At 48.9% G+C, this 26,129-nt stretch overlaps 1 protein-coding gene across 1 annotated transcript in view; it reads right to left on the reverse strand.

The window, feature by feature from the left end:
• Positions 1-26,129, reverse strand: part of LOC149434661 (WD repeat-containing protein 97-like) — a gene marked incomplete at its 3' end in the record, with an annotated part of 91,198 nt that overhangs the window by 16,699 nt on the left and 48,370 nt on the right. Inside the window, exons 5-7 of the mRNA XM_089663544.1 lie at positions 3,539-4,184; positions 1,475-1,623; positions 62-298 (exon numbers count right to left, since the gene is read on the reverse strand). Coding sequence (XP_089519670.1) covers positions 62-298; positions 1,475-1,623; positions 3,539-4,184 — 1,032 coding nt within the window. The remainder of the gene's footprint in view (positions 1-61; positions 299-1,474; positions 1,624-3,538; positions 4,185-26,129) is intronic.

The raw sequence follows: 26,129 nt of genomic DNA on the forward strand, positions 1-26,129 counted from the left end.
GGTGGAAACTGAAACCAAGATTCCAGCAAGGGGCGCGTTACTCCCTACGGCACAATGTTACCTGTTATTTGGTCCTGATGGTCCTCACTTGGTGGATGGTCCTTCCTAGACTCTGTCCTCAGACAATACTGTACCAAGCTGTATGAGGCATTGGATGTGTCATGGAAGGCCACAAAGAGCTGGGACTTGAAGCTGCACATTCTTCCCACTGCTTGGCAGCAGAAGAAGCTCATACAAAGACTGAGACTTTCCTCAGCATGGGGGAAAAACCTCCAGACCTTCACCGTCAGATCTGATCCTGAGGAAGAGTTGGGAAGGAAATCAACAAATTCTGCTCACAATGAAGGTTCTGAAAGCTCATTGAGAAATAAAGATTTACAAAACTAAAGTAAAATGTGAGAAGGCAGAGAATATAGAACGTGCGGAGGCCACAAGAACTGGCGTCAGTTCCAAAGACCCAACATCCTGACCAAAACCCCAGGCCTTAACACTCTAATCCTGGATATCTGCCATATAGAGATGCCAGAGAGCGAGGAAAGGAGGAGCCAATCATTACCATAGAGATGACAGAGTGAGGAAAGCAAGAGCCAATCATTACCATAGAGATGACAGAGAGCGAGGAAAGGAGGAGCCAATCATTACCATAGAGATGACAGAGAGCGAGGAAAGGAGGAGCCAATCATTACCATAGAGATGACAGAGAGCGGGAAAAGGAGGAGCCAATCATTACCATAGAGATGACAGAGCGAGGAAAGCAAGAGCCAATCATTACCATAGAGATGACAGAGAGTAGGGGAAGGAGGAGCCAATCGTTACCATAGAGATGACAGAGAGTGAGGAAAGGAGGAGCCAATCAATACCATTTAACTTAAATTAATCATTACAGAAAGAAAAAAAAGGAAGAGCCAATCATTACCATAGAGATGACAGAGAGCGGGAAAAGGAGGAGCCAATCATTACCATAGAGATGACAGAGAGCAGGGAAAGGAGGAGTCAATCATTACCATAGAGATGACAGAGCGGGAATAGGAGGAGCCAATCATTACCATAGAGATGACAGAGAGCGGGAAAAGGAGGAGCCAATCATTACCATAGAGATGACAGAGAGCAGGGAAAGGAGGAGTCAATCATTACCATAGAGATGACAGAGCGGGAATAGGAGGAGCCAATCATTACCATAGAGATGACAGAGAGTGAGGAAAGGAGGAGCCAATCATTACCATAGAGATGACAGAGAGCAGGGAAAGGAGGAGTCAATCATTACCATAGAGATGACAGAGCGGGAATAGGAGGACCCAATCATTACCATAGAGATGACAGAGAGTGAGGAAAGGAGGAGCCAATCATTACCATAGAGATGACAAAGAGCAGGGAAAGGAGAAGCCAATCATTGGGAGTCAAGGGACCCAATTCCTTCCATGTAGACCTGGCTGTAGGTGATGGTGGTGTAGGAGGAGCATGCAGGGGAACTCACCTGCAGAAATGATGTAGTTGTTCTTTGGGTCACACGTCAGAGACGTCACCTGGCTGGGGCTGTGGGCTTCGGTCTGGTAGAGGAGTTTGCAGGAATCCCAATCACAGACACGCAGACTTCCATCATCACTCCCAATTATTGGGAAAAACCTACAAATCCAAATGTTACATTGTACATCTTTATAATCAGAAACCAAACCAAGACCACAAAGTATGAATGATGATAAAGAAAACCTTATTACTATACAAAGTGTCAGGGTGTCATTGTCCTGGGACCCCCAAGTGTCAGGGTGTCATTGTTCTGGGACCCCCAAGTGTCAAGGTGTCATTGTCCTGGGACGCCCAAGTGTCAGGGTGTCATTGTCCTGGGACCCCCAAGTGTCAGTGTGTCATTGTCCTGGGACCCCCAAGTGTCAGTGTGTCATTTTTCTGGGACCCCCAAGTGTCAGGGTGTCATTGCTTCGGGACCCCCAAGTGTCAGGGTGTCATTGTTCTGGGACCCCCAAGTGTCAGGGTGTCATTGCCCTGGGACCCCCAAGTGTCAGGGTGTCTTTGTTCTGGGACCCCCAAGTGTCAGGGTGTCATTGCTTTGGGACCCCCAAGTGTCAGGGTGTCATTGTTCTGGGACCCCCAAGTGTCAGGGTGTCATTGTTCTGGGACCCCCAAGTGTCAGGGTGTCATTGTCCTGGGACCCCCAAGTGTCAGGGTGTCATTGCTTTGGGACCCCCAAGTGTCAGTGTGTCATTGTTCTGGGACCCCCAAGTGTCAGGGTGTCATTGTTCTGGGACCCCCAAGTGTCAGGGTGTAATTGTCCTGGGACCCCCACGTGTCAGGGTGTCATTGTTCTGGGACCCCCAAGTGTCAGGGTGTCATTGTTCATGGGACCCCCAAAGTGTCAGTGTGTCACCGCTTTAGAACCTCCAAGTGTCTGGGTGTCATTGTTTTGGGACCCCCAAGTGTCAGTGTGTCATTGTTCTAGGACCCCCAAGTGTCAGTGTGTCATTGTTCTGGGACCCCCAAGTGTCCATGTGTCATTGTTCTGGGACCAAGTGTCAGGATGTCATTGTTCTGGACCCCAAGTGTCAGGGTGTCATTGTTCTGGACCCCAAGTGTCAGTGTGTCATTGTTCTGGGACTACTACTTCTGGGATGTCATTACTTTTGAACCTCCAATTGTCTCATTTTGTTATTTGCTTTGGGACCTCCAAGTGTCAGTGTGTCATTGTTCTGGGACCCCGAAGTGTCAGGGTGTCATTGTTGTGGATGGAAGATCCCACCATCATTCTCCAATACCCCCCCCCCCAGTGGAGGATTCCACCCTTATCTCCAAATATCCCCCCAGTGAAGGATCCTACCCTCATTTGCCAATATCCTCCCAGTGGGGGATCCCACCATGATTCTCCACTATCCTCCCAGTGGAAGAGTCCACTATTATTTCCCAATATCCTCCCAGTAAAGGATCCCACCATCATTTCTCAATATCCCCCCAGTGGGAGTTCCCACCATCATTCCCCAATATTCCCTCCAGTGGAGGATCCCACCCTCATTTCCCAATACCCTCCCAGTGGGAGATCCCACCATGATTCTCCACTATCCTCCCAGTGGAAGAGTCCACCATTGTTCCCCAATATCCCCTCCAGAGGAGGGTCCCAGCCTCATTTCCTCATCTCTCCCCAGCGGAAGAGCCCACCCTCTCTTTCCCAATATCCTCCCATTGGAGATCCCACCATCATTATCCAATATCCTCCCAGCGGAAGAGCGCATCATCATTCCCCAATATCCCCCCAGTGGAGGATCCCACCCTCAATTCCCAATATCCTCCCAGTGGGAGATCCCACCATGATTCTCCAAAATCCTCCCAGTGTAAGAGCCCACCATTTTTCCCAAATATCCTCCCAGTGGAATAGCCCGCCATTATTCCCCAATATTTCCCCAGTAGGAGATCCCACCATTATTACCCAATATTCCCCCAGTAGGAGATCCCACCATTATTCCCCAATGTTCCCCCATTGGAAGATCCCACATATTGCCCACCCTCAGCCAGATCTAGAAGATGAAGACATTACCTGTTTTTCATTTCTCTGTCTAGGCCAGGGTGTCCTTTGTCTCCCTGCTGCTTCACCACTTGCTTCCACTCTGCAATTGCCACCTCCTCATCCATAATGTTTGAGTAGAGAGTGAAGCACCGAGGAAGGGATTGGTCACTGCTAACTTTCACCTTACTCAGGACACTCATAGGATTGACCAAGGCATTGGCTTTAAGGAGCTGCCCATCCTCCAGCAGAAGACAAACAGTCTCTCTGTGTATGCAGTAATCTGCCACCAGCAGGCTTTCGTATCTCTGTAGGGAGAGTGTTGATATAAGATCTCCAGTAACTGCCGATATTAACCTCACCGTGCCATCTGTACACACACACAGGCCCCGGGCAGGTAAGTGTCCTCCAACCACTTTAATGTCCTTCACATTTGTTCCCAGAAGACAGTGAAGTGTGTATAATTGTTGTATCTGCCAGATGTGGATGTCAAAGCTGCTGTAACAGAGAACTTGTTCTGCATTATCACCAAACGTTTCTATTCCAATCGGAGACCCAGAGATCTCCAGTTCTTCAGATTGCTCCTGAGTGTTCAGGTCCCACATACGAATAGTTTTATCTTCAGAGCCTGAGATTAGGGTCATTCTGGAGGGGCTCAGGGACAGAGCAGTGATGGAACCTGTGGGTGGTGGACACAACCATTACATGTTCTTACAAAGTACATGCACAGAGGAGAGGCACCACAGAGTGAGGCACCTGTGGGTGGTGGACACAACCATTACATGTTCTTACAAAGTACATGCACAGAGAAGAGGCACCACAGAGTGAGGCACCTATGGGTGGTGGACACAACCATTACACGTTCTTACAAAGTACATGCACAGAGAAGAGGCACCACAGACAGACGGTATTTACAGTATCTGACAAAACTTTTCATGCTTGGCAAAAAGAAGACTGGAGAACAATAAACCAACATTCACAGAGTGACTAAAGTGGTGCATGTTCCTTCCTTCCCTTATTCTAAACTGAATCATCACTTCCCTCACCCATGCTTCAAAATGGTTTGACTCTACTTAACCTTTACTCTGCTCTCAAGTCAAATCCGTACTTCCTTCGCTGTCCTATACTACTCTTGTACTCTGAACAATGCCCTCATCCCACTTCTACTCTACATCTCATCCCCGTGCTGCCCTCACTCTACTTCTACTGTACTCTCCATAATGCCCTCATCCCACTTCTACTCTACATCTCATCCCCGTGCTGCCCTCACTCTACTTCTACTGTACTCTCCATAATGCCCTCATCCCACTTCTACTCTACATTTCATCCCCGTGCTGCCCTCACTCTACTTCTACTGTACTCTCCATAATGCCCTCATCACACTTCTACTCCACATCTCATCCCAGTGCTGCCCTCACTCTACTTCTACTGTACTCTCCATAATGCCCTCATCACACTTCTACTCTACATCTCATCCCCGTGTTGCCCTCACTCTACTTCTACTGTACTCTCCATAATGCCCTCATCACACTTCTCCTCTACATCTCATCCCCGTGCTGCCCTCACTCTGATTCTACTGTACTCTCCATAATGCCCTCATCACACTTCTACTCTACATCTCATCCCAGTGCCACCCTCACTCTACTTCTACTGTACTCTCCATAATGCCCTCATCACACTTCTACTGTACTCTCCATAATGCCCTCATCACACTTCTCCTCCACATCTCATCCCAGTGCTGCCCTCCCTCTACTTTTACTGTGCTCTCCATAATGCCCTTATCCCACTTCTGCTGTACTCTCCATAATGCCCCCATCCCTCTTCTCCTCCACATCTCATCCCCGTGCTGCCCTCACTCTACTTCTACTGTACTCTCCATAATGCCCTCATCACACTACTCCTCTACATCTCATTCCAGTGCCGCCCTCACTCTACTTCTACTGTACTCTCCATACTGCCCTCATCCCACTTCTCCTCTACATCTCATCCCCGTGCTGCCCTCACTCTGCTTCTGCTGTACTCTCCATAATACCCTCATCACACTTCCACTCTACATCTCATCCCAGTGCTGCCCTCACTCTGCTTCTACTGTACTCTCCATAATGCCCTCATCCCACTTCTCCTCTACATCTCATCCCCGTGCTGCCCTCACTCTGCTTCTGCTGTACTCTCCATAATGCCCTCATCACACTTCTCCTCCACATCTCATCCCAGTGTCACCCTCACTCTACTTCTACTGTACTCTCCACAATGCCCTCATCACACTTCTCCTCTACATCTCATCCCAGTGCCACCCTCACTCTACTTCTACTGTACTCTCCACAATGCCCTCATCACACTTCTACTCTACATCTCATCCCAGTGCCACCCTCACTCTACTTCTACTCTACTCTCCATAATGTCCTCATCACACTTCTACTCTACATCTCATCCCCGTGCTGCCCTCCCTCTACTTCTACTGTACTCTCCATAATGCCGTCATCACACTTCTCCTCTACATCTCATCCCAGTGCTGCCCTCACTCTACTTCTACTGTGCTCTCCATAATGCCCTCATCCCACTTCTCCTCTACATCTCATCCCAGTGCTGCCCTCACTCTACTTCTACTGTACTCTCCATAATGCCCTCATCACACTTCTACTCTACATCTCATCCCAGTGCTGCCCTCACTCTACTTCTACTGTACTCTCCATAATGCCCTCATCACACTTCTACTCCACATCTCATCCCAGTGCTGCCCTCACTCTACTTCTACTGTACTCTCCATAATGCCCTCATCACACTTCTACTCTACATCTCATCCCCGTGCTGCCCTCACTCTACTTCTACTGTACTCTCCATAATGCCCTCATCACACTTCTCCTCTACATCTCATCCCCGTGCTGCCCTCACTCTGATTCTACTGTACTCTCCATAATGCCCTCATCACACTTCTACTCTACATCTCATCCCAGTGCCACCCTCACTCTACTTCTACTGTACTCTCCATAATGCCCTCATCACACTTCTACTGTACTCTCCATAATGCCCTCATCACACTTCTCCTCTACATCTCATCCCCGTGCTGCCCTCACTCTACTTCTACTGTACTCTCCATAATGCCCTCATCACACTTCTACATCTCATCTCAGTGCCACCTTTACTCTACTTCTACTGTACTCTTCATAATGCCCTCACTCTACTTCTACTGTACTCTCCACAATGCCCTCATCACACTTCTCCTCTACATCTCATCCCAGTGCTGCCCTCCCTCTACTTCTACTGTACTCTCCATAATGCCCTCATCACACTTCTACTCTACATCTCATCCCCGTGCTGCCCTCACTCTACTTCTACTGTGCTCTCCACAATGCCCTCATCACACTTCTCCTCTACATCTCATCCCAGTGCTGCCCTCCCTCTACTTCTACTGTACTCTCCATAATGCCCTCATCACACTTCTCCTCTACATCTCATCCCCGTGCTGCCCTCACTCTACTTCTACTGTACTCTCCATAATGCCCTCATCACACTTCTACTCTACATTTCATCCCCGTGCTGCCCTCACGCTACTTCTACTGTACTCTCCATAATGCCCTCATCACACTTCTCCTCTACATCTCATCCCCGTGCTGCCCTCACTCTACTTCTACTGTGTTCTCCATAATGCCCTCATCACACTTCTCCTCTACATCTCATCCCTGTGCTGCCCTCACTCTGCTTCTACTGTACTCTCCATAATGCCCTCATCACACTTCTACTCTACATCTCATCCCAGTGCCACCCTCACTCTACTTCTACTGTACTCTCCATAATGCCCTCATCACACTTCTCCTCTACATCTCATCCCAGTGCTGCCCTCACTCTACTTCTACTGTACTCTCCATAATGCCCTCATCACACTTCTCCTCTACATCTCATCCCCGTGCTGCCCTCACTCTGCTTCTGCTGTACTCTCCATAATGCCCTCATCACACTTCTCCTCTACATCTCATCCCAGTGCTGCCCTCACTCTACTTCTACTGTACTCTCCACAATGCCCTCATCACACTTCTACTCTACATCTCATCCCAGTGCCACCCTCACTCTACTTCTACTCTACTCTCCATAATGCCCTCATCACACTTCTCCTCTACATCTCATCCCAGTGCTGCCCTCACTCTACTTCTAGTGTACTCTCCATAATGCGCTCATCCCACTTCTCCTCTACATTTCATCCCCATGCTGCCCTCACTCTGCTTCTACTGTACTCTCCATAATGCCCTCATCCCACTTCTCCTCTACATCTCATCCCAGTGCCACCCTCAATCTACTTCTACTGTACTCTCCATAATGCCCTCATCCCACTTCTCCTCTACATCTCATCCCAGTGCTGCCCTCACTCTACTTCTACTCTACTCTCCATAATGCCCTCATCACACTTCTACATCTCATCTCATCCCCGTGCTGCCCTCACTCTACTTCTACTGTACTCTCCATAATGCCGTCATCACACTTCTCCTCTACATCTCATCCCTGTGCTGCCCTCCCTCTACTTCTACTGTACTCTCCATAATGCCCTCATCCCACTTCTGCTGTACTCTCCATAATGCCCTCATCCCTCTTCTCCTCCACATCTCATCCCCGTGCTGCCCTCACTCTACTTCTACTGTACTCTCCATAATGCCCTCATCACACTTCTCCTCTACATCTCATCCCAGTGCTGCCCTCACTCTACTTCTACTGTACTCTCCATAATGCCCTCATCACACTTCTACTCTACATCTCATCCCCGTGCTGCCCTCACTCTACTTCTACTGTACTCTCCATAATGCCCTCATCACACTTCTACTCTACATCTCATCCCAGTGCTGCCCTCACTCTACGTCTACTGTACTCTCCATAATGCCCTCATCCCACTTCTCCTCTACATCTCATCCCAGTGCTGCCTTCACTCTACTTCTACTGTGCTCTCCATAATGCCATCATCACACTTCTCCTCTACATCTCATCCCAGTGCTGCCTTCACTCTACTTCTACTGTACTCTCCATAATGCCCTCATCACACTTCTCCTCTACATCTCATCCCCGTGTTACCCTCACGCTACTTCTACTGTACTCTCCATAATGCCCTCATCACACTTCTACTCTACATCTCATCCCCGTGCTGCCCTCACTCTACTTCTACTCTACTCTCCATAATGCCCTCATCCCACTTCTCCTCTACATCTCATCCCCGTGCTGCCCTCACTCTACTTCTACTGTACTCTCCATAATGCCCTCATCACACTTCTCCTCTACATCTCATCCCCGTGCTGCCCTCACTCTGCTTCTGCTGTACTCTCCATAATGCCCTCATCACACTTCTCCTCTACATCTCATCCCAGTGCCACCCTCACTCTACTTCTACTGTACTCTCCACAATGCCCTCATCACACTTCTCCTCTACATCTCATCCCAGTGCCACCCTCACTCTACTTCTACTGTACTCTCCACAATGCCCTCATCACACTTCTACTCTACATCTCATCCCAGTGCCACCCTCACTCTACTTCTACTCTACTCTCCATAATGCCCTCATCACACTTCTCCTCTACATCTCATCCCAGTGCTGCCCTCACTCTACTTCTAGTGTACTCTCCATAATGCGCTCATCCCACTTCTCCTCTACATTTCATCCCCATGCTGCCCTCACTCTGCTTCTACTGTACTCTCCATAATGCCCTCATCACACTTCTACTCTACATCTCATCCCAGTGCTGCCCTCACTCTACTTCTACTCTACTCTCCATAATGCCTTCATCACACTTCTACATCTCATCTCATCCCCGTGCTGCCCTCACTCTACTTCTACTGTACTCTCCATAATGCCGTCATCACACTTCTCCTCTACATCTCATCCCTGTGCTGCCCTCCCTCTACTTCTACTGTACTCTCCATAATGCCCTCATCCCACTTCTGCTGTACTCTCCATAATGCCCTCATCCCTCTTCTCCTCCACATCTCATCCCCGTGCTGCCCTCACTCTACTTCTACTGTACTCTCCATAATGCCCTCATCACACTTCTCCTCTACATCTCATCCCAGTGCTGCCCTCACTCTACTTCTACTGTACTCTCCATAATGCCCTCATCACACTTCTACTCTACATCTCATCCCTGTGCTGCCTTCACTCTACTTCTACTGTACTCTCCATAATGCCCTCATCACACTTCTCCTCTACATCTCATCCCTGTGCTGCCCTCCCTCTACTTCTACTGTACTCTCCATAATGCCCTCATCCCACTTCTGCTGTACTCTCCATAATGCCCTCATCCCTCTTCTCCTCCACATCTCATCCCCGTGCTGCCCTCACTCTACTTCTACTGTACTCTCCATAATGCCCTCATCACACTTCTCCTCTACATCTCATCCCCGTGCTGCCCTCACTCTACTTCTACTGTACTCTCCATAATGCCCTCATCACACTTCTCCTCTACATCTCATCCCCGTGCTGCCCTCACTCTACTTCTACTGTACTCTCCATAATGCCCTCATCCCACTTCTGCTGTACTCTCCATAATGCCCTCATCCCTCTTCTCCTCCACATCTCATCCCCGTGCTGCCCTCACTCTACTTCTACTGTACTCTCCATAATGCCCTCATCACACTTCTCCTCTACATCTCATCCCAGTGCTGCCCTCACTCTACTTCTACTGTACTCTCCATAATGCCCTCATCACACTTCTACTCTACATCTCATCCCTGTGCTGCCTTCACTCTACTTCTACTGTACTCTCCATAATGCCCTCATCACACTTCTCCTCTACATCTCATCCCTGTGCTGCCCTCCCTCTACTTCTACTGTACTCTCCATAATGCCCTCATCCCACTTCTGCTGTACTCTCCATAATGCCCTCATCCCTCTTCTCCTCCACATCTCATCCCCGTGCTGCCCTCACTCTACTTCTACTGTACTCTCCATAATGCCCTCATCACACTTCTCCTCTACATCTCATCCCCGTGCTGCCCTCACTCTACTTCTACTGTACTCTCCATAATGCCCTCATCACACTTCTCCTCTACATCTCATCCCCGTGCTGCCCTCACTCTACTTCTACTGTACTCTCCATAATGCCCTCATCACACTTCTCCTCTACATCTCATCCCCGTGCTGCCCTCACTCTACTTCTACTGTGTTCTCCATAATGTCCTCATCCCACTTCTCCTCCACATCTCATCCTCGTGCAGCCCTCACTCTACTTCTACTGTGCTCTCCATAATGCCCTCATCACACTTCTCCTCTACATCTCAGTGCCACCTTTACTCTACTTCTACTGTACTCTTCATTCCTCCCTCACTCTACTTCTACTGTACTCTCCATAATGCCCTCATCACACTTCTACCCTACATCTCATTCCAGTGCCGCCCTCACTCTACTTCTACTGTACTCTCCACAATGCCCTCATCACACTTCTACTCTACATCTCATCCCAGTGCCACCCTCACTCTACTTCTACTCTACTCTCCATAATGCCCTCATCACACTTCTCCTCTACATCTCATCCCAGTGCCACCCTCACTCTACTTCTACTCTACTCTCCATAATGCGCTCATCCCACTTCTCCTCTACATTTCATCCCCATGCTGCCCTCACTCTGCTTCTACTGTACTCTCCATAATGCCCTCATCCCACTTCTCCTCTACATCTCATCCCAGTGCCACCCTCACTCTACTTCTACTCTACTCTCCATAATGCCCTCATCACACTTCTACATCTCATCCCAGTGCTGCCCTCACTCTACTTCTACTGTACTCTCCATAATGCCCTCATCACACTTCTCCTCTACATCTCATCCCAGTGCTGCCCTCACTCTACTTCTACTGTACTCTCCATAATGCCCTCATCACACTTCTCTACATCTCATCCCAGTGCTGCCCTCACTCTACTTCTACTGTACTCTCCATAATGCCCTCATCACACTTCTCCTCTACATCTCATCCCAGTGCTGCCCTCACTCTACTTCTACTGTACTCTCCATAATGCCCTCATCACACTTCTCCTCTACATCTCATCCCAGTGCTGCCCTCACTCTCCTTCTACTGTACTCTCCATAATGCCCTCATCACACTTCTGCTGTACTCTCCATAATGCCCTCATCCCTCTTCTCCTCCACATCTCATCCCCGTGCTGCCCTCACTCTACTTCTACTGTACTCTCCATAATGCCCTCATCACACTTCTCCTCTACATCTCATCCCAGTGCTGCCCTCACTCTACTTCTACTGTACTCTCCATAATGCCCTCATCACACTTCTCCTCTACATCTCATCCCCGTGCTGCCCTCACTCTACTTCTACTGTACTCTCCATAATGCCCTCATCACACTTCTACTCTACATCTCATCCCAGTGCTGCCCTCACTCTACGTCTACTGTACTCTCCATAATGCCCTCATCACACTTCTCCTCTACATCCCATCCCAGTGCTGCCCTCACTCTACTTCTACTCTACTCTCCATAATGCCCTCATCACACTTCTACTCTACATCTCATCCCAGTGCCACCTTTACTCTACTTCTACTGTACTCTCCATAATGCCCTCATCACACTTCTACTCTACATCTCATCCCAGTGCTGCCCTCACTCTACGTCTACTGTACTCTCCATAATGCCCTCATCACACTTCTACTCTACATTTCATCCCAGTGCTGCCCTCACTCTACTTCTACTCTACTCTCCATAATGCCCTCATCACACTTCTCCTCTACATTTCATCCCCATGCTGCCCTCACTCTGCTTCTACTGTACTCTCCATAATGCCCTCATCCCACTTCTCCTCTACATCTCATCCCAGTGCTGCCTTCACTCTACTTCTACTGTACTCTCCATAATGCCCTCATCCCACTTCTACTCTACATCTCATCCCCGTGTTACCCTCACGCAACTTCTACTGTACTCTCCATAATGCCCTCATCACACTTCTCCTCTACATCTCATCCCCGTGCTGCCCTCACTCTACTTCTACTGTACTCTCCATAATGCCCTCATCACACTTCTCCTCTACATCTCCTCCCCGTGCTGCCCTCCCTCTACTTCTACTGTACTCTCCATAATGCCCTCATCACACTTCTACATCTCATCTCAGTGCCACCTTTACTCTACTTCTACTGTACTCTTCATTCTGCCCTCACTCTACTTCTACTGTACTCTCCATAATGCCCTCATCACACTTCTACATCTCATCTCAGTGCCACCTTTACTCTATTTCTACTGTACTCTTCATTCTGCCCTCACTCTACTTCTACTGTACTCTCCACAATGCCCTCATAACACTTCTCCTCTACATCTCATCCCAGTGCTGCCCTCCCTCTACTTCTACTGTACTCTCCATAATGCCCTCATCACACTTCTACTCTACATTTCATCCCCGTGCTGCCCTCACTCTACTTCTACTGTGCTCTCCACAATGCCCTCATCACACTTCTCCTCTACATCTCATCCCAGTGCTGCCCTCCCTCTACTTCTACTGTACTCTCCATAATGCCCTCATCACACTTCTACTCTACATTTCATCCCTGTGCTGCCCTCACGCTACTTCTACTGTACTCTCCATAATGCTCTCATCACACTTCTCCTCTACATCTCAGTGCCACCTTTACTCTACTTCTACTGTACTCTTCATTCCTCCCTCACTCTACTTCTACTGTACTCTCCATAATGCCCTCATCACACTTCTCCTCTACATCTCATTCCAGTGCCGCCCTCACTCTACTTCTACTGTACTCTCCATAATGCCCTCATCCCACTTCTCCTCTACATCTCATCCCCGTGCTGCCCTCACTCTGCTTCTGCTGTACTCTCCATAATGCCCTCATCACACTTCTATTCTACATCTCATTCCAGTGCCGCCCTCACTCTACTTCTACTGTACTCTCCATAATGCCCTCATCACACTTCTCCTCTACATCTCATCCCCGTGCTGCCCTCACTCTGCTTCTGCTGTACTCTTCATAATGCCCTCATCACACTTCTCCTCTACATCTCATCCCAGTGCCACCCTCACTCTACTTCTACTGTACTCTCCACAATGCCCTCATCACACTTCTCCTCTACATCTCATCCCAGTGCCACCCTCACTCTACTTCTACTGTACTCTCCACAATGCCCTCATCACACTTCTACTCTACATCTCATCCCAGTGCCACCCTCACTCTACTTCTACTCTACTCTCCATAATGCCCTCATCCCACTTCTCCTCTACATCTCATCCCAGTGCTGCCCTCACTCTACTTCTACTGTACTCTCCATAATGCCCTCATCACACTTCTACATCTCATCTCATCCCAGTGCTGCCCTCACTCTACTTCTACTGTACTCTCCATAATGCCCTCATCCCACTTCTCCTCCACATTTCATCCCCGTGCTGCCCTCACTCTACTTCTACTGTACTCTCCATAATGCCCTCATCCCACTTCTCCTCTACATCTCATCCCCGTGCTGCCCTCACTCTACTTCTACTGTACTCTCCATAATGCCCTCATCACACTTCTCCTCTACATCTCATCCCAGTGCTGCCCTCACTCTACTTCTACTGTACTCTCCATAATGCCCTCATCCCACTTCTCCTCCACATTTCATCCCCGTGCTGCCCTCACTCTACTTCTACTGTACTCTCCATAATGCCCTCATCCCACTTCTCCTCTACATCTCATCCCCGTGCTGCCCTCACTCTACTTCTACTGTACTCTCCATAATGCCCTCATCACACTTCTCCTCTACATCTCATCCCAGTGCTGCCCTCACTCTACTTCTACTGTACTCTCCATAATGCCCTCATCACACTTCTACTCTACATCTCATCCCCGTGCTGCCCTCACTCTACTTCTACTGTACTCTCCATAATGCCCTCATCACACTTCTCCTCTACATTTCATCCCCATGCTGCCCTCACTCTGCTTCTACTGTACTCTCCATAATGCCCTCATCCCACTTCTCCTCTACATCTCATCCCAGTGCTGCCTTCACTCTACTTCTACTATGCTCTCCATAATGCCATCATCACACTTCTCCTCTACATCTCATCCCAGTGCTGCCTTCACTCTACTTCTACTGTACTCTCCATAATGCCCTCATCACACTTCTCCTCTACATCTCATCCCCGTGTTACCCTCACGCTACTTCTACTGTACTCTCCATAATGCCCTCATCACACTTCTACTCTACATCTCATCCCCGTGCTGCCCTCACTCTACTTCTACTCTACTCTCCATAATGCCCTCATCCCACTTCTCCTCTACATCTCATCCCCGTGCTGCCCTCACTCTACTTCTACTGTACTCTCCATAATGCCCTCATCACACTTCTCCTCTACATCTCATCCCCGTGCTGCCCTCACTCTGCTTCTGCTGTACTCTCCATAATGCCCTCATCACACTTCTACTCTACATCTCATCCCAGTGCCACCCTCACTCTACTTCTACTCTACTCTCCATAATGCCCTCATCACACCTCTCCTCTACATCTCATCCCAGTGCCACCCTCACTCTACTTCTACTCTACTCTCCATAATGCCCTCATCCCACTTCTCCTCTACATCTCATCCCAGTGCTGCCCTCACTCTACTTCTACTGTACTCTCCATAATGCCCTCATCACACTTCTACATCTCATCTCATCCCAGTGCTGCCCTCACTCTACTTCTACTGTACTCTCCATAATGCCCTCATCCCACTTCTCCTCCACATTTCATCCCCGTGCTGCCCTCACTCTACTTCTACTGTACTCTCCATAATGCCCTCATCCCACTTCTCCTCTACATCTCATCCCCGTGCTGCCCTCACTCTACTTCTACTGTACTCTCCATAATGCCCTCATCACACTTCTCCTCTACATCTCATCCCAGTGCTGCCCTCACTCTACTTCTACTGTACTCTCCATAATGCCCTCATCCCACTTCTCCTCCACATTTCATCCCCGTGCTGCCCTCACTCTACTTCTACTGTACTCTCCATAATGCCCTCATCCCACTTCTCCTCTACATCTCATCCCCGTGCTGCCCTCACTCTACTTCTACTGTACTCTCCATAATGCCCTCATCACACTTCTCCTCTACATCTCATCCCAGTGCTGCCCTCACTCTACTTCTACTGTACTCTCCATAATGCCCTCATCACACTTCTACTCTACATCTCATCCCCGTGCTGCCCTCACTCTACTTCTACTGTACTCTCCATAATGCCCTCATCACACTTCTCCTCTACATTTCATCCCCATGCTGCCCTCACTCTGCTTCTACTGTACTCTCCATAATGCCCTCATCCCACTTCTCCTCTACATCTCATCCCAGTGCTGCCTTCACTCTACTTCTACTATGCTCTCCATAATGCCATCATCACACTTCTCCTCTACATCTCATCCCAGTGCTGCCTTCACTCTACTTCTACTGTACTCTCCATAATGCCCTCATCACACTTCTCCTCTACATCTCATCCCCGTGTTACCCTCACGCTACTTCTACTGTACTCTCCATAATGCCCTCATCACACTTCTACTCTACATCTCATCCCCGTGCTGCCCTCACTCTACTTCTACTCTACTCTCCATAATGCCCTCATCCCACTTCTCCTCTACATCTCATCCCCGTGCTGCCCTCACTCTACTTCTACTGTACTCTCCATAATGCCCTCATCACACTTCTCCTCTACATCTCATCCCCGTGCTGCCCTCACTCTGCTTCTGCTGTACTCTCCATAATGCCCTCATCACACTTCTACTCTACATCTCATCCCAGTGCCACCCTCACTCTACTTCTACTCTACTCTCCATAATGCCCTCATCACACCTCTCCTCTACATCTCATCCCAGTGCTGCCCTCACTCTACTTCTAGTGTACTCTCCATAATGCGCTCATCCCACTTCTCCTCTACATTTCATCCCCATGCTGCCCTCACTCTGCTTCTACTGTACTCTCCATAATGCCCTCATCCCACTTCTCCTCTACATCTCATCCCAGTGCTGCCCTCACTCTACTTCTACTCTACTCTCCATAATGCCTTCATCACACTTCTACATCTCATCTCATCCCCGTGCTGCCCTCACTCTACTTCTACTGTACTCTCCATAATGCCGTCATCACACTTCTCCTCTACATCTCATCCCTGTGCTGCCCTCCCTCTACTTCTACTGTACTCTCCATAATGCCCTCATCACACTTCTACATCTCATCTCATCCCCGTGCTGCCCTCACTCTACTTCTACTGTACTCTCCATAATGCCGTCATCACACTTCTCCTCTACATCTCATCCCCGTGCTGCCCTCACTCTACTTTGTCATGGAAATTTTGTATTGTTGGTCGAACTTTAAATGTGTCATGTATTCGTGTTATTCATATGTCTCTCGTGTGGCTTAATTAAAGCTCTGAAGGCTGCAATTGGGCCATGCGCATGTACAATGTATGTATTACAGTACTCGGCTTGGTAATGGATGAGATGGCAGATCTGCGCTTATAGACCGGCGTGTATACCACCACGGCATTCCATGCGAATGCCGCTGTCAGTAGACCGTGGGCCTGTATCCACATATCAGCAGCATGGTACCACGTGGGCTTCATAACGCAATGCGCAAGCGGTGTGAACTCCACGTGTAGGCTTATGCATATCTTACAACCCATTACCAACTTGAAACTGTATCTGGGATGGATGTGTTTTAATAAAGATCGTATCGGGCCCATCCAGGTACAGACTGATATTTTTAGAGAGTGCTTGTACAGAGAATGTACATACCAATAGAAGATAGTAGGACAGGAAATATGACCTCAGATGGCTCATAGGGGGGAAGGGGAGGAAGTCTGCTGACCTCAGAAGGTTCATGGGGGAGGACCAGTGATAGATAATAGCAAAGGCTATGCTCCAATTGGAATGTACATCCTCTGTATAAGCAATCCCCATTGTATTGTTCGGTGGGAGGGATTGACTTTATTCATGTGGGGGGCATGTGTGTATTCTTAATAAAACAGAGAGCTGAGCCTAAAATCAGCCCTTATGTGAGTTGCAACCAGCCTTAGAGTGTCGTGTGATCATTCCAGGGTAACGGAGCTCCATCACCCACAAATTCAACAGAACCAAAGTATTTGGATGGGCAGGAATCGTGTAGTTTGGCTGCAGTCGTGGTAAGCGAGATTCGCACAGCTTTATGGGGGATTTCTGCGCATCCAACTGCGAGTACTCACGGTAAGGAGAAATTCGTTAAAGCGAATTTCCAAGACAGTTTGGCGAGCCTGGTGGATACTAACGCGTATTCTTGCGTAGCTAACCTAGAACGAGGGGGGAATGGCCATCATGAACTAGCAAAAAGTATGCCGGCACATTTCAGGTCTCTCTGCCATTAAGAGGATCGCTTTTTGCGTGTTCGTGTGGCTGATTTCGCTCTCTGTTAGCTAACAAGAAATACCGCTTAACAAGGACCTCGTTTTTTGTCCTAAACTCTTGATTTGTGGGTGAAAGACGAGGGTTTGTCTCTGCGGAACGCAGCAGAGGGGGGGGTTTTGGTTGGCTGGATTTGGTCAAGTTTAAAAAATCTTCCAACCAAAAATTAAACGGGTATATGTTTTAGTGGGTAAAAGTTGTTGCATAGTGTTAGGTAAGTATTTGTGGGCTGTAGGTACTGTGGTGATTGCTCTACCCCCCTCCACGTGAGGTAATTATTACAGTGCTGAAAGGCTTAGGTTAATTGTTAACTGTTGTAAGATCTCTGTGTGTATGTGATCTGTACAATGTGTACTACTGCTCCCAGCAAGCATGCAGCAGGGGGTCCTTTCTGTTACATGTGCATGTTAGTGTGATATGTTGGTGTTTTATGTCCGTTCTGTGATTGTGCCCAAATTGTGTTGTATGTGTGCTTCATATTGTTGTGTAATTGTCCAGTGTATGTTCTGTCTAAAAGTCTGTTTTATGTAAGAGGCAATTTTGAGGCTAGAGTCTGCCGTGTGTTTCCCTGTGGGGGGTCATTCTAGTGTTACCATGTGCTTCCCTGTGGGGGGTCATTCTAGTGTTACCATGTGCTTCCCTGTGGGGGGTCATTTTCTTGACTAAACCACATGGACTCCTTTTGTTTGGTGGCCATTTTGTTGGCTACCAAATGTGCAGTAATCTCTATGCAATGTGCATGAAGTTTCCTATATGCATTTGACCCATATTGTGTTTTTAATCCAAATTTTTTACAGTTTCATTTGTTTGCTTTTAGCTTTAAATTTGCGTATTGCCAGCCAATTTAAAGTGTATTAAGCGAGTTTTCCCTTCACGTGTTCCACATTTAATGAGCGCGGTGAAGTCTGGGTTTTTGCACATAGATTTCTTGTATAGTGATTATGTTTTTCTTGTGTTTTTCCTGTTAAAAGTAGTTCCTTATTGTAAAGCGGGTTTGTTTTAAGCTGCTGTGTCGCGTGTTTCACGTCCAGCAGACTTTTTGTGTAAACGGTTCTAGGTGGTTGCAGTAAAGATTGCGTGTATAACGTGGATCGTTTAGCGGTGCTGATAGGAGTGATTTTTGAGTCAGCAACAAGGTTACTTTTGGCGCAGTTTTTCGGTTTACCTCGGTGTAATTGTTTTACTGTGAAACGTCCCGTGTTTTTCATAAGGATCCACTTTGTCCTTTTTAACAGTTTTTCAGGTTGAAAAAGGGTTTTTCTGTGTGTATTAGGAAAGTTTTTTTTCTTTTTACACAAATTTCCTAAAGGTCAGTTAGCAGGTTTCTGCCCAACCAGTGACCCCTAAGTAACATCCAAGAACCCCTCTTTTTGTTTTGACTTGTGTTAGCTACTGTGTGCAGGGAGAGAAAAGCCACTTTCATCATTGTGCGGTGTGGCCTGCCAAACACAGTGGGTGATGAGAACCACATAAATTACGCTGTGGGAGTGGGCGGTCCAGGGAAGTCCTGGTCACCACAAACACTTCGGGTGGTCAGGATCACACAAATTGCGCTGTGGGAGTGGGAGGTGTGCTCTCAGTCTGACCGCCACTTGATGCGCTTCGGGTGATCGATAAGTATCACATAAATTACGCTGTGCTGGGAAAGTGGTGGAATCAGGCCTCTCGGTAGGATCCCACCGAGTGCTCCAGGGGGTAAACAGGTACCCGGACGCGGGATATATACCAGTGACTAGTCACGATGGGCAGTAGTCAGTCCATGAAGAGAGAGGGGGAAGCAGCCCTCTTCAGGGTAAGGACAGCTGCACAACTGATGAAGGTGAGTTTGGGGGGGAAGTCTACAGAACCCCTCAAAAGGTGGAATAAATGGTCGAAGGGTACCAGATGGGAAATTCCCCGGGAAGGTACATTTGACGCATGGAGGTGGGAAAAATTCATCTCTGAATTTGAACCACGGATGCAGGCGTCAGAACTAGAGATCGCACAGCTATGGCTTCACAGGTCAATCCGATTAGGGAAGCAGGGCATACATAAACTGGTGTCTGTCCGGAAGAACCAGGTGATGTATACCTGGCCTCCAGAGGGAATAAAACAGGAGGATCCAGTGTCAGAGGTGGAGGAAGCTCTTTCAGGGCTGACTCTACTAAGGCAGGCAGGATCAGGGTCTACTGGGGTTCCCCAACAACCAACAGTGGCTGAGATAAGTATAACTGCACCTGTCTCTTCTGTTAGTGACGTCACTCTTGACATACCTTCTGTGTCTTCTGTCTCTATGCCTCAGCCTCTGCCTCTACTTCTCCCTTCTCCCTGCTTCACCCCAGCTCCTTCTGTTTCCAACTATGAAGCCTACTCAACAACCGATTTGCAGACTATCTGTGAATCAAGGGGAATAGACACCCGGTTAAAAAACAGGGCGGATTGCATCAAAGCGCTACGAACCACTGATCAGACCCCTGCCCCCCAGCTATACCCTGATCTGAGGGACCTCAAACCTGAAGGTGCAGTAAGCGAGGTGGTTAATCTAAGCCCACCGATGATGCTGGGTCAGCCCTTGCACTCTTCCCGGACCGAGGCCTATCCAGTCAGGGTGCAGCAATTTGAAGGTCCTCCCAATGCACGGGGGGAACGGACTTTAGGGGAACGGGTAGTTTGGCATGTCCCCTTCACCCCGGCAGAGATCCGCACTATTCTGGCTGAGCTCCCGGACTATCGAGTCAATCCGAGAGGATTTGCTCGAATGTTTGGACAAAACCAGTTCAGCTATGGTATGAGCGGGTCAGATTGTGCACAGATCCTACGGGCAAAGGTGGGCATGGAAGTGGCCAGTACAGTGATTGCAGGGTGCTCTATAACCACGCATGAGGAGATGACTTCAGGGGGCAAAGAGTTCTGTACACAGCTAAAGGCAAAGCTTCCAGAAATGTATGGTGCTACCTCTACTACGGACATGATGAAGCTCACCCAGGGTCCTAATGAGGAAAGCGCCTGCTTCTGGCGCCGTCTCAAGCAGGCGGCACTGGATGCGGATCTGGAAGTTGGACCTGATGCTCCAACTGAAGGGGTAAAGGTGACCGCGACGCACATTCTGTTGCGGGCCAAATTTTTGGAAGGCATCAATATTAAAATTCGGGAAAGGCTGGTTCTGGCCCGACCCGAATATAATGAGATGTCTATCCCTGCTATCCTTTCCACTCTTGCGGCAATAGAGAGGGAAATGGATAGAAGAAAACAAGACAAGGCCAAAGTTCTTATGTCCCAGACCCCACACGAAAAACCAAGGGATCTGGGTCACAGGAAGGATAGGCCCCCACCCAGGTGCTTCCAGTGCCACCAAACGGGGCACATGAGGAGGAGCTGTCCCCAATTACCTAAAGGTCGGTGGCAGTTCATTCCTGATGAGTCCCCCGCCCCTATGACCACCATGGTAAGTAACTCCTATGAATCCTCATAGGAAGTTGGCAAATCGGTGTCGGCCCAGATCCATCTTTTTCTCGAGGAATTAAAATATCCCCTCCCTTGCCTCATCGACACCGGTGCAGCCAGAACAGTCTTGCGAAAACAGGACATCCAAGGCAAGGTACCCCTCTCAGGGGCAAACACACCGACGGTAGGTCTCACAGGTCAAACAGTGTCTCTACAGTCCACCAAACCACTCCATTTCAGGTTAGGTCTGCACACTGAGGCTGTCAGGTCAGTGCTGGTCTCAGATGACGTCCCCATCAATCTTTTGGGAGCGGACATCTTGTCAGACATTCAAGCTGTCATTGAGTTCACCCCATCGGGTGTTGTGGTGAGTAGTGCCCTGTCGGAAGAAAGACTGTGCACATTGTTGGCCCTACCTTATCTCACCGAGGCTACATATTGTCTGGAGTTGGACGTATTGGCTGAAGTTGACCCCAAAGTTTGGGCAGCAGATAAATATGATGTGGGTCTCTTGCCGGTACCTCCAACTACAGTCAACATCAGACCAGGAAGCGTGTTACCACAACTACCACAATATCCTTTAAGTGTAGCTCAAATGGACAGCCTAAAAACCCAGATCGACCATTATCTACAGATAAAGGTCCTCACCCCAACCCAGTCGCCATGTAACACACCATTATTCCCAGTAGCAAAAAAGACAGCACCTGGTCAACCGACCACCTACCGGCTGGTACATGACCTGAGAGCGGTAAACAAAATCATCATCAGTGATGCCCCTTTGGTGCCCAATCCACACACCCTGCTGGCAACCGTACCACCCAATGCAAAATTTTTTACCGTCATTGATCTGTCAAACGCGTTTTTCTCGGTACCCCTGGATCCCCAGTGTCAGTACCTTTTTGCCTTCTCCTTCCAGGGCCGACAACTTACCTGGACCCGTCTCCCCCAGGGAGCAGTAACCAGTCCCTCGGAATACAGCTGCAAGCTGAAAATCGTGTTAGATCAGTGGACCCCAATGAATCCAGAGGTGGTGTTGTTACAGTATGTTGATGACTTGCTCCTCTGCTGTCCCACTAAAAAGGATTGTTATCAACATACTGTTTCATTACTCAACCATCTGGCGTCAACGGGCAACAAGGCCAGCAAGGAGAAATTACAACTCTGCCAGGAAAAAGTCATCTTCTTGGGGCATTGTATTTCTCAGGGCACCAGGCACCTAACAACCCAAAGAGTGCAGACATTGCAAGACCTAAAGAGACCCAAAAACCACCGTCAGCTGAGAGCCGTCCTCGGCCTTATCAACTACTGCAGAGATTGGGTCCCCAACATCTCGGACAAACTTGGTCCCCTGTATGAGCTGACATCCAAAACACCATTTCAAATGTCAGATGACGACTGGTCAACTCTTCAAGATTTGACTCAGGAACTCTCAATAGCACCAGCCCTAGGTCTACCCAACTATGACCTACCTTTCTACCTTTTCTGTCATGAAAGTCAGGGCCATGCAACCGGAGTACTAACCCAACTTCACGGAACCAAATACCGCCCCATCATGTACCTATCCACCGCTCTGGACCCAGTCATCAAAGGGTCCCCGGGTTGTGTGAGGGCAGTGGCTGCTTGTGCTGTCCTTGTCCAAAAAGTGGGTGACATCGTTTTGGATTCACCCCTCACACTCTACACTCCGCACTCGGTGCAAGAGATCCTAAACCAGGTCCAAACTAAACATCTCTCTGCAGCAAGATTGACCAAATACGAGGTAGCCCTCCTAACTCCTACTAACCTCTCTATCAAACGATGCACTATTCTTAACCCAGCTTCTCTTCTTCCTGTGTTGGAAGACGAGAAAGGGGGGGAGGACAACAACGACGGTGCTGAATTTTGCAACCCGACTAACAATACTAACACCTCTTCTACTAACATGTCTTCTTTGTCCACTACTAACCTCTCTTCCAAAGGACACAACTGCATTTCTTTGATGGAACTAGAGTCAGCGGCGATCAGCCCAGTGAAGGAAACGCCAATATCGGAAGCGAAAAATCTTTTTGTCGATGGGTCCAGGTACTACACCCAAGACGGTAAGCCACACACTGGTTACGCGGTCACGACGGAAAGTGACGTTGTGGAAAAGGGCTCTCTGAACGCACATATGTCAGCTCAGGAAGCTGAGCTGTGGGCACTGGCCAGGGCATGTGAGTTACATGAAGGTCAGAGGATTAATGTTTATACGGATTCGAGGTACGCGTTTGGTATTGCACATGACTTTGGTCCCATCTGGAAAGCGAGGGGATTTCTCACAAGTTCAGGTAAACCGGTGAAGCATGCAGAACTGATTGACAGGTTGTTCATTGCCTTCGGCCTGCCACGGGAGATTGCTGTTCTTAAGGTGAAAGCTCATACCACTGAGACTAGTGTGGAGGCATGTGGAAACGCTTTGGCAGATCGGTCCGCAAAGGCCGGTGCACTGGTTCAGGAAACGGGGGTTCTGATGCTGGCCATCCCTTCAGAGGTTTCATTAGACGAGTTTAAAAAACTGCAATCACAGGCGGGTTTGCAGGAGAAGGCTAGATGGACAGCAGCAGGAGCCTCCCAAGGGTCGAATGACATTTGGTGCCTGAACAAAAGATGGTGTTTGCCAAAGTCCCTTTTCCCCATGATGGCCCACTTGGCTCACTACCCTGGGCACCAATCTAAGACGGCTATGTGTGCGTTGGTAGACGAGCATTGGATTGCACCTGGGTTCAGTACTGCTGCAGCTACCTTTGCAGCTTCTTGCCTAGTCTGTGCCCTACACAACCCTGGCAGAACGGTAGTAATACCCCAAAGGCACTCACCAAAACCTGAACGCCCCTTCCAACGCATCCAGATCGATTACATCTCGTTACCAAAGAGTGGGCCGTACGAATACGCCTTGGTCTGTGTAGATATGTTTTCAGGCTGGCCTGAAGCGTGGCCCGTCACATGTGCCAACGCTAGTACCACGGCGAAGAAAATCCTGTCTGAGGTTGTGTGCCGCTGGGGTCTACCTGAAACCATCGAGTCCGATAGGGGGTCACACTTCACTGGACAGATCTTTGCAGAGGTATGTAAAGCCCTTCACATCAACCAAGGGCTACACACCCCGTATCACCCCGAGAGTAGCGGTAAGGTTGAACGTCTCAACGGAATCCTTAAAAACAGGATCTCCAAAATCATGGCCGATACCAAAAAACCTTGGCCTGAGTGTCTCCCCATTGCCCTCTATTCCATCCGGAATGCCCCTCGGCAACCACATGGGCTGTCACCCTACGAGGTGTTGTTTGGGGGACCTCCCAAAACAGGGTTGTACTTTCCTCAACAGTTGTCGTCTTTGCATTCACAGCTTACAGGTTATGTGCAATCTCTGCAACGGGAGCTGCAGAAGATACACCATCGGGTTCGCGAATCGCTCCCCGATCCAAATACAATAACAGGTGTTCTTTCTATTGAGCCAGGTGATTGGGTCGTCCTAAAGAAACATCAAAGAACCGGACTCGAGCCACGGTTCACCGGACCATACCAAGTCCAGCTGACGACACCTACCTCACTCAAACTCGAGGGACGAGACAACTGGGTGCACGCAAGCCACTGCAAGAAGCTTTTCAGCTACACCAGAGAATGAGGGGTGTCATTTTCCTTTTTCTTTTTGTTTGTATGTCATACATGTGTGTGAACGGAGGAAAAGACGGCAGATACCCCAACCTTTTATTTAAAATGCACCTGCGTTTAGCCAGAACCGCCAACAAAACCAACTGTTGGGTATGCTCTAAGCCCCCACCCAGTCATCACATGTCCGCAATGGCCGCTGTTCATGCCCTATATGACATCCGCGTCGGCATGAAAAAGCAAGGGACCCCTGGTCAGCCCCCACGTAGACATTTGTCGGTAGAACTTAATGACACATTTTTAGCAGGTAACATCAGTTTCAGCACCAATATTAGCTCTAGCTCCTGTAGGGCCCTCACCAGTCCATTATGGGTAACTGGGCAGCTAGGCAGCCCTCAGGTGTGCTTTAACATCAGCTTTGGCACAGGTAACAAGTTTGTTGGGACTACCACCTGCGAGGGAGGTATAACTGTCAATCTGACTAACCAGACTTCCTTTCTGAGTAACCACACTGACCGACCAGACCACGTGTGTTGGAAGGACGGATGTGATGTGCAGACTGAGGGAGCAATCCCCCAGTCTGTGCAACTGTTGCTCAGTACCAGAGGCCGAACGAGGAACTCCTCCTGTTCTGCTCTGACAGGTCCATACTATTTTCTGTGTGGTTCGGCAGCCTATAGAACATTTCCCCAGAACGCGAAAGGTTCGTGTGCCCTCATAAAGCTAGTCCCCGCATCCTATGTAGTGATGGACCATGAAGAGTTGATGGTCCACAAGAAGGTAAGGATGGCAGGGAGAGTTCGCAGGGAGCTGTTCTCTGAGGGCGACCAGGCATGGGCTTGGTTCCCCTCATGGACAGGATGGGGAATAGAACTTATGAAGCGCCTGAACAATTTTTCTGTCATCGTGGATAGTATGTTTAACGAGACCGTAGAGGCTGTCAGAGAAATTGCCCAAGAACAACGGCAGATGGGAATTTTAGTGCTTCAGGAGAAGATGGCCCTTGATTATCTTTAGCCGCCAAAGGGGGGTTCTGTGAGTTCATCGGAGAGGATTGTTGTACTTGGATAGAAGACACCGATGACAAGGTCCAGGCCCATATGGACAAAGTTAGTGAACTACAGGGAAAAGCTAGAGCTATAGCTAGTGAGGGTTGGAATCCGTTCAAGGGTTTGGGAGGATTGGGAGATTTCCTGTTCTCCATCGGATCTTGGTT

This window comes from Staurois parvus, unplaced genomic scaffold (genome assembly GCF_062004578.1).
Source record: "Staurois parvus isolate SC_StPar_1 unplaced genomic scaffold, SC_StPar_1.0 ptg001717l, whole genome shotgun sequence".
Classification (NCBI taxonomy): Eukaryota; Metazoa; Chordata; class Amphibia; order Anura; family Ranidae; genus Staurois; species Staurois parvus.